The 9,908-nt window shown below is 38.7% G+C and overlaps 1 protein-coding gene across 1 annotated transcript in view; it reads right to left on the bottom strand.

The window, feature by feature from the left end:
* Positions 1–962: 962 nt before the first annotated feature.
* LOC114652696 (G-protein coupled receptor 54-like) overlaps positions 963–9,908 on the bottom strand; it is a 70,505-nt gene continuing 61,559 nt past the window's right edge. The window contains exon 5 of the mRNA XM_028803025.2: positions 963–1,876. Within this exon, the coding sequence (XP_028658858.2) occupies positions 1,526–1,876 (351 nt within the window). The 3' untranslated portion in view covers positions 963–1,525. The remainder of the gene's footprint in view (positions 1,877–9,908) is intronic.

Below are 9,908 nucleotides of genomic sequence, written 5' to 3'. Positions count from 1 at the left end.
ACAGCGATCGGTTCGTAGCGTGTATTGTTGCAATGTTACTTTTCTTGGTGGTTTATTAAATTATGGATTTTTTCAAATGTTCATTTTTTTCCCTGTGCTTAAAACTCATTAAAAAAAATGTTTTTAGCCAGCGGTTGGTAGCGCTATAGTGCGAACTATTGCAGTGTTAGTTTTCTCTGTTGTTCAAGGTTTTCTCAGTGTTATTCAATGTTTTTACATTTACTTTACTATTACGCTGTGCATTCTATGGTTTAATTAACTATATTTGTGCTTTAAAACTTAAAAAATATATATATTTACATACAGTTCGTATGGTCTGGAACGGATTAATACTATATTAATTAATACTTTACATACAATCCTATGGGGGAAATTGCTTCGTTCACCAAATCGGTTTACAACCAGAGTTTTGGAACGAATTATGATCGTGAACCGAGGTTCCACTGTATATGGTGTTTAGAATAAATAACTTGCTTTCCTAGAAATGCAGTCTGGTAGCCAGCTGATTACTGGCTTAGAAACCCAAATGTTTGTGGGTTTAATCACCATTTCTGACTAAATATGAGAGTATGAGCAAACCACTAAACCTGCTAGTTCTCTGTATTTCTAAGCGTTTTTGTGAAAAATGGCAATTTGGGATTGTGCTCACTATGTAAGTCGATAAATAATGTAAAAGTACTTATGTTTAACTGAATTAAATAAACAAGTCTTATTTTAAAAAAAACACGTTAGCAAGAATTTTTTTCCCTACAAAGCCAAAAAGGCTTAAGAAAACTGGAAAAAACAAGGTTATAAATCTTTTCAACATAGCCAGCTTATTAAAAGTCATACAAGATTGACAATGAAATTACAACCTGTGCTTTCTTTTCCTTTACAGCAGCTTACTCCAAGCTAAGCATGACCACACAAAGTCATTTTGAGAAAGACGTAAGGAGTGATACCTTTTAAGCAGCTTTTAATAACTCTTTAGAACAGGGGATTCTTAGGTGCAAATATTAGTCATTTGCTGCTCTCTAACAACATCTTAAGAAATGCTTTGCTAGCTTTTAATTTGACATACAAAGCACCAATCACAACTCTTTTAAATAGAGGCTATCTGTAGGAACCAAGACTTTGTTTATGTTACATAGAAATAAGTCCCTAATGTTCTAAAGAGTTACCAAGAGAACACCATAATCTGTGGTTGCTGGTACATGTTTTAAATTTATTGTGTTTTTCACTATTAATATATATACCCGTACACAGCCCAATGTAAATATCTATTTAAAATTTATTTTCATGTCTGGTGACTCTTAAGTACCAGGAACAATACAGTTCTTCTTTGTCTTTGCAAATGGGCAAGTTGTTATAAGTCAGACACTGAAAGCAGTTTCCAATAATACATTTTGGTTATCTCAAAAGATGCACAAATAAGTTGATTTTGGTAATCAAAAGACTTTAAAGGGCAGTGGTTCAACTGGCAAGTGCTTCTTTTGTTTTCTGATTTCTCAGAGGTTCCAAAAACTCTTGGTGCCATGGTGTATCATTATGTCCCAGATGAAACAAATTGCATTTCTGTATTCACAACAACCCCCCGGGTGATTCCCACTCTCTGTTTGAAGATGAATGGAAAGGCTTTTTTAAAAGATTTTCTGAAATTGGCTCCCATGAAGGCATACACAATGGGGTTGATGGATGAGTTGGAGTAGGACATACAGTGGGCCCAGATTTTGATCTTGTACGTCTCATAGTTCCTCTGAAAGTTGGAGTCAAAAGCTTGAAACAGGATGAAAAACTGAATGGGACCCCAACAGATAGTAAACAGAAGGACTATGACCACCACCATCTTGGAAATCTTAGTGCGTGTGGCCTCGGATCTTTCTGCCAGAAGCTGAACCTGTAATGGATTGACAAGAATTGTATTCTAAAAAGGATGTATATGGTATATGAAAAACAGTAAACAAATTAGTATGACATCCTCTAATAAGCATATAATGAACATAATGATATAGCATTTTATGTACAATACAGAACATTTCACATTTATATTTTATATTTGTGATTCTGTGGTCTCAGCAAAATAACTACTAACTGTAACTACCCTGTAATTTTCATTAAAATGTGCAGTAAATAAAGTGCTACATGTAGACAATCTTCTCTATCCTATACTATATACTTTATTCAACATTTTACCACATCTTTTAAGTTCCTTAATATTTTGTCTTTATTTTCTTGCAGGCTCTGATGTTGAGAAATAAATTAACTATAACAGGCTGTAGATCATTTCCCTCCTACATTAACATTCTTTTTTTTCCCTTTTGACCTATTTTGTAAATAAGCAGGAAATATGATTCATACAGTTTATAGTTATGTTTCTTGTGTATATTCTATATACAGATTTATCCAATGGTGGATAAGTGGGGTGTTAAATTATCCATGGTTCAAGCAGCTCAGTGTATTATTAGACATATTAACCGCTTGGCATTGTTGCATGTTGTACTCCTGCCAATGCCTTTTGGCTAGATGCACGGCTATCAGCTGGGAGCCATTCCCTCGCTGATGTTTTGCAAGCAATAATACTGTAGCAAACTATAAATGCCATATTTTATCTTCTGCACCATCTCTACAGTTATCCAAAAGCTGAAGTATGCTAGCTGACGTGTGCTGGAGCTCAAGAACTGTAATTATTTTTCCCTGAATATACAATTATCAGTAAGTGTCACTTGCAGAAATTGTCATACGATTCTGCACTTATGAGGTGTATTGATAAACGGGATGAGACAGAGTATATGAGTCAGGTGGAGAAGTTTGTTTCTTGGTGCAAAGAGAATTATCTGTATCTTAATATCAGTAAAACCAAGGAAATAGTTATTGACATTCACTGCACCAAAGAGCCTCTGTATCCAGTCCCTACTCAAGGAGTGGATGTAAAGGTGGTCCACTCCTGTAAGTACTTGGGGGTCCCCATTAATGAGAGGGTGGACTAGTCTTGGAACACAGAGGAACTGTGGCAGAGCAGGCCCTTTTTAAGTGGTACATTGTGTTCCTTTAAGTGACATAATTTGCATCTTCTATAACTCTGTGATGGCCAGTGCAATTTTCTATGCTGAGTTGTGCCGAGCTGGTAACATCACTTCAAGAGGGGTGCACCGAATCAACAGGCTAATTAAAATGGCAAGCTCAGTTATAGGATGGACTCTGGACCCCCTAGCAGTAGTAGCAAATTAAAACAAAACTAAACGCTACTACTGCGGTGGGTTGGCACCCTGCCCGGGGTTTGTTTCCTGCCTTGCGCCCTGTGTTGGCTAGGATTGGCTCCAGCAGACCCCCGTGACCCTGTGTTCGGATTCAGCGGGTTGGAAAATGGATGGATGGATAAACGCTACTATGAACAATGCTGCACATCTTCTCTGACACACTAACACTGAGTACTTTCAAGTCAGAGGTTTTTCTTTTTTTTAATTTTCTTGATTTATAGTCATTCTGGTGTGTGTTCAGACCAAAGTGTGTTTATATTGATTTATGTATGTATGTACTTATCTACCTATTTAAGTAGTTATTTATTTAAAGAGCTTCTGTAAAAGTTGACTAGTGTGGTGTCTGCCATTGCACAGCTGCTCTTGGGTCCTAATTTGGGATTTTCAGGTGGTTCATCGTATGGTGGGTGCGTCAACGTGCCGTATCAGTGCATGCTCTCGACCAGTATAAGTCAGATTTCCCCTGGGGACAAATAATGTTCTATTTAGTATGGGACAAAATGTACAATAGTGAATTATTAATAAAGTACAATGGTATTTTTTAAATTGAAATAGATTTTTATAATATCAGACACATATACTGTGGAGGATATGGAGGATACACATCTGGATGTTCCATGGAGCCTACTCCCAGTTGGACAAAGCTGGCCCTTACTGTCAGGATAATGTCCTTTTACTTTTCCACTGCTTCTAACACTCACTGATTGCGGAAAAAGTGCAAGGCTTTAAACCTTGATGCTCTCACAGTCTCCTGTATCATGGACTATCTGACAAACAGACAGAGGTTTGTGAGACTGAGGAACTGTGTATTAGAAATGATGGTGTGTAATATTGGAGCACATCAGGGAACTGTCCTGACTACCTTCCTGTTTACCCACCACAAAACAGACATCCAGAACATTATCAGTGCTTGCAATCTACAGATATTTTCAGACCAGTCACCATTGAGGGCAAGGATAAGGAAGTGATGCAGAGCTATAGGGTCATGGGAAGAAGATGTTCTTCTTTTTAAGCCAGCGTGTGCTGGGTTCATGTCCAAGTGTCTGTTAATGGCGTTTTCGCTTGATAGCCATGATTCAGCCTGCTCTCTGGCACTGTTGGTATTTGCTCAGAATTTTACTTGCACCATGTCCCAAATGCTTACTTAGAAAGATAAACACCAAAATAATAAAAAAGACTTTAAGATCAACACCCTCCATACCCCACCTTACTAATCCACCCCTCTTACACCCACCTACCTCCCCCCCTCATTTGTTATATATGGCCTTTGATTCCTGTAAGTCTAATCATTTTCCACTAATAATGACACCTGAAAGGTGTTGAAAGCTCAGGAATAAAAGACTATTTTAAGATATGTGATTCATTTTCTCCCCTTGTGGATTTCCGGTTCTAAATATACTGTATATATTTATATTTTTAGCCATTTCATTAAGTACACCTTGCTAGTACCGGGTTGGACCCCCTTTTGCCTTCAGAAGTGCCGTAATTCTTCATAGCATAGATTCAATAAGGTGCTGGAAACATTCCTCAGAGATTTTGGTCCATATTGACATGATCTCAGTTGCTGCAGATTTATTGCCTGCACATCCATGATGTGAATCTCCTGTTCCACCAGGACTCAAAGGTGCCCTATTATATGGAGATCTGGTGACTGTGGAGGTCATTTGAATCCACTGAACTCATTGTCATGTTCAAGAAACCAGTCTGAGATGATTTGAGCTTTGTGACATGATGCATTATCCTGCTGGAAGTAGCTAGCAGAAGATGAGCATAGTATGGTCATAAAGGGATGGACATGGTGAGCAATAGTACTCAGGTAGGCTGTGGCATTTAAACGATACTCAGTTGGTACTCAGGGCCCCAAAGTTTTCCAAGTATCCTTACATCATTACACCATCAACAACAACCTGAACCATTGATACAAGGCAGTATGGATCCATGCATTCATGTTGTTGACACAAACTTGGTCCTTCTTTTAGGAATAGGAGTAAAAGTATTTTATCGATTTTTCTAATTTAGGAGACTACTCCTAACTTTACGAGGATATAGGAAAAGTCGTGAGCTATCCTTACTCACTGGGAGTTGCCAGAAGATGGCATTCAGGCAGAGATCAGCGTGCACATCCTGAAGATGCAGAATATTTTGGAAACACTGGACAACAATGAAATTGTAAAAATATAGCGATTTGACAGAGACGGTAATTTTAATATAAAAATCTTATACATTATGAGACTGCTCTAAGCAGAAAAGCCATACGCTGTCAACCAACAGAAGGCATTGGTAACGTTTTTGCCACAGGAAAAATGCAGCTTTGCAATAGCAATGATTGGTGTATGTCACAACCAATAATTTCTCGATTTGTCATCAAACTATTAATGCCCTTATCACCTCTAAGTTAATATGTAAATTATTCGTTTCCCCAAAATGTTTTAATGCACCCTACAGTATATGGCTCCATGTTGAAATACTATGTGGTTTACTTGTAAGGTTTTATGGCTTTGTTCACAATTAAGTAGACAAGTAAAATTTTCAGGAATTCTACTGCATGAAGTTTTGAGTTGAGAAATGCTGGCCTTCATTTTCCAGGGTAGTTTACGTCTTTTTATTTTTTTTACTTTTTTTTTTAACCTGGCAATATTCAACGAAATTTTGAAAAGAAAAACATTGGTATTTGTTTGGCAAAACAAGTTGTTGTCATGTATATTTTTGTTAAATTCTTATTTTGTTACACCAATCCAGACCATTTACAGAGTGTGCTGCCCCAGGAAAGTACCGGTTATGTAATATACTCCTCTCATTAGGTATAAACTCCTGCACCTTTTATCTTTCATCTTCAAGTAGTATTGTTTCTGCAACTGCACCTCTTAGTAACTCCATAACTCCAGGTTGTGGCAAGTCTTGCCCTGTGTTTCTTCAAAAAGCAATTACAATTCCACAGGCTGCATGTCTCATTCACTTTGTCATGCTGTTAATTTGTTATACTATTAGCAGTACAATTAAATTGACTTTATTCTTTAATGTCCCATATGATGCACTGGACTTCTATTCATGATTCAGAACTGGTTCCTGCCTTGCACTGGCTACTGAAGAAGACATTGGTTCGTGGCTCTCCCAAGACTCTAGCTTGAAATAACCAGGTTCAGAAAAAATTGGCTAGTAGATCATTTTGAATATGATGTAGCAGAATTCTGAAACAAATTACAGTATTTTTGTTTTGGCTTCTGCCTTAGTCTATCACTGAATTAATATGATTTTCTCATCAAATGTAGAAGTTGTATGTTTGCCTCCAAATATATTTTTAATCCTGCTTTGGGCTGTTATAAAGCTTGATCTGCACATTTCAAGTATTTGAAGTTTCTTATAATGTGATTGCTATATCCATTTGCCACACATAATCTTATACAACAGATGTAACCTTACCACTGTGATACATTTTATTCACCCGTAAGGGTAATTTATGCTATGTTCTCCTTATTATCGCCAGTTCACTAACTCCATTTCTCTTATACATGTAGCTGACTAACACTCTTGCTTCTCAATCAGCATGCATTGAAAAAAACATATTTGTAACACTGGGGCAAAGCACTGCACATTAAGCTGCATATCTTTTTATATTTCATTAGGAGCTATGAGGGCAGCACGGTGGCGCAGTGGTAGTGCTGCTGCCTCGCAGTTAGGAGACCCAGGTTCACTTCCCAGGTCCTCCCTGCGGAGTTTGCATGTTCTCCCGGTGTCTGCGTGGGTTTCCTCCCACATTCCAAAGACATGCAGTTTAGGTGTATTGGCGATCCTAAATTGTGCTTAATGTGTTCCCTGCAGTGGGCTGGGGTTTGTTTATTGCATTGCACCTTGTGTTGGCTGGGATTGGACCCTGTGACCCTGTGTTAGGATATAGGGGGTTGGATAATGGATGGATGGATAGGAGCTATGAATGTACGATCTTGATTACCAGTAAATAAGAATTTGATAAGTGTGCTTGCTCGAGAAATATGAGAAATCTTATTCAGGGTAAATTGTACACTAGAAATGCAGCATTTCTATTCATTTTTTGTTACAGTTTGGACTAATCATGTATCTCTTAAAAAACAAAAATTGGAGATTTATTTAACACTTTCTTATTACACTTCAGTTAAATCCATTACTATTACTTGACATTTCAGTTGCATATTTGAGATTTCATTAATGTCAGCTTCTTTGTGACAGAAGACACAGATAATTACTTTGGTGTTTAAATGTAAATGTTATGCTTGTCTTATCAGGTTGTAATGTGTTAATAGGCAACAAGATGGTTTTGCATTAAAATAATAATTTCCTTCTATTTAAACATAGAAGACATCTTTTCAGTCTGCCAAGAAGACATCTATAAAATGCACTCCAGTTTTGTAAAATGAAATCTGGATTTAATTATTTTCAAAGTGTAAATAATAAGGGATGGTTACATATCAATGAAACTTAAGTAATTTTTATGTAATATATTATGAAAGTTTGCTTGGTTGATAAAGCATTGCCAGAAACAAAGACTACAGTCTGGGTGGCAAGTACAGAGTTGTATTTAATATAACAAAAAACAACAACGGCAGTGTTAATTGGGGCCAGAAAGGAGCAAATAGTGACTGCAATATGCAACACTGATGCCAGTTCTTTGAGGGCACCATAGTGAGAGACATGTTTGGTAAACAACTAGAGACCTTCTATCTAGCTCAACAAGTGGAGATTAAGGGGTTCCCAGGTGGAAAAGGTAAGATCTTGTTGCCTGCAATGGCAAGGGAAAAGCACAATTAAAGACAAGAGTGCCTATTCCTCAAACGGAGAATACATGTCTATAGGGGAATGCTAGGAGGCTAGGTGAATTCCTTTGTACCAGCAGACAATAGAATGTGTATGCTGTCTGATAAAAGTGGAACCCTGCTTCAAAATACAGAGACCTGGCAGCCTAGAAAGTGCCATTGCAGGGCAGCTCATGACTGAAATACAAATATTTTAAGTACTGGCAGCTGCAATCATGGCTTAAGGCTATATCACATGTGACGAACGGTCAGATCCCATGCCCGGCCAGGACGCCCCTGTTGCTTATGTTCCGGGGGAGTAACCATGGGCAGCTCAATACCTCCCCCGGGACGCTTGGTGGCAGCCTCCCTGGCCCACGGTGATTCCCCAACCTCCTGCAGGGCTCCATGGGCGATGGAGTCCTCCACAGCCTGGTTGGGGCCCGGGGTGGCCGCTAGAGGGGGCTGTCTAGTGTCAACAGCCCGGCTGGATGAATCTTCAGCCCCACCCGGAAGTGCAATTAGGACCAGGTGGTCAAGCACCTGGAACACTTTCGGGTGGGCTATAAAAAGGGCCAGCCACCACCACTCAAAAGCCAGAGTCGGGAGGAGGAGGACTAAGCTTCAGGAGTGGTGGTAGAGGAGAAAGGATTGTTGGTGTGTTGTAGAAGTGCTTTATGGACTGTGTATTGCCTGTGGGTCACAGGGAAGACGTGCGCCCACGGGTGAAGAAAATAAAAGTCTATTGTGTCCATCTGTGTCGGGTCAGGCACCTATATAGTGCCTTCTGTTACACACATTATGCAGCTGTTCCAGTGGCTTTTCAGTTGTAGTCTTCATTTACATACTGTTAGCAAGTTGGTGGCTTGCTCCTGTGAAACTAGCCTTGTAATGTGATATACTCAGCAATTCCCTCCAACTAGTCCACAACTTGCTCCGACAAAACCAATCAGGTTCTGTGCACATGAGAGCTGGCAACCAATGAACGCTCATCTGGAAGTGTAATGCATAGAATGCAGTGATGAGGAATAAGCAATGCAGGTGTTTTGGACCTCACAAACAGAAGAGAAGCTCATACATTTTTTACATACCATGAAAGAATGGGAAAAAATAAATAAGGCAGAGCAAAACTGTGCTAGCAAGTCAGCACTCAGTCAGTAAATGTAACATTGGCAGCGATTTTCAGTCATTTGAATTGATCGGTAACATAATGTGAAATCAGCTTTAGTGGGGAAAAAAGTTTGTAACTGCACCTACTTCCCTTTGTAAACACACCCTGAGACCAGAAATGTTGTTCATCTTCAATAACGTACAGTGTTCTAAAGAAAAAATAGGACTACAGATTTAGACACGAGAGTCAAATGGTTTTGCAGTAGGAGTTAGGATGTGAAAGTGAGGAAGTCACGCCATATAAAAAGTGCTATATAAATGTAATGAATTATTATAATTATTATATAAAAGGCATACATAAAAACCTGACGGACTGTCTTTTGTATAGTATTCTATATATTTGCTACTTCAGGTTTCTATTTGTGTTCATTCAACCTTTGTGACTTACTTAATTAAACCTAATTTAGAACTGCAGGTAGCTTCAGTCTGTCCTGTGAGTATCAAGCACAAGGCTCAAAGCAACTCCAGCCCATCACAGTGCACAATTAACTACACACTCAATCTCTCTAGTGCTACCCTCCGCGTAGTGCAAATCACCCGTCACCCTCAGCAAGCAAATGTCTTTAAAAATGCTTAAATACATTTTTATGCATTAATGGACTCTCGGTTTGTGCAGGTGACAGTTAGGCCGGGTTTATACTTCACGCGACGCGACACATGCTGCAGTGGACGTTCCTGCTATACAAGCGTTTCACTGTTTATACTTGTGTGCATACTTTACATAAATCTGGAGGAA

This window comes from Erpetoichthys calabaricus, chromosome 5, assembly GCF_900747795.2.
Source record: "Erpetoichthys calabaricus chromosome 5, fErpCal1.3, whole genome shotgun sequence".
Lineage (NCBI taxonomy): Eukaryota > Metazoa > Chordata > Cladistia > Polypteriformes > Polypteridae > Erpetoichthys > Erpetoichthys calabaricus.
Note: the sequence above shows the minus strand (reverse complement) of the source record. Positions and strands in the feature narration are given on the sequence as shown.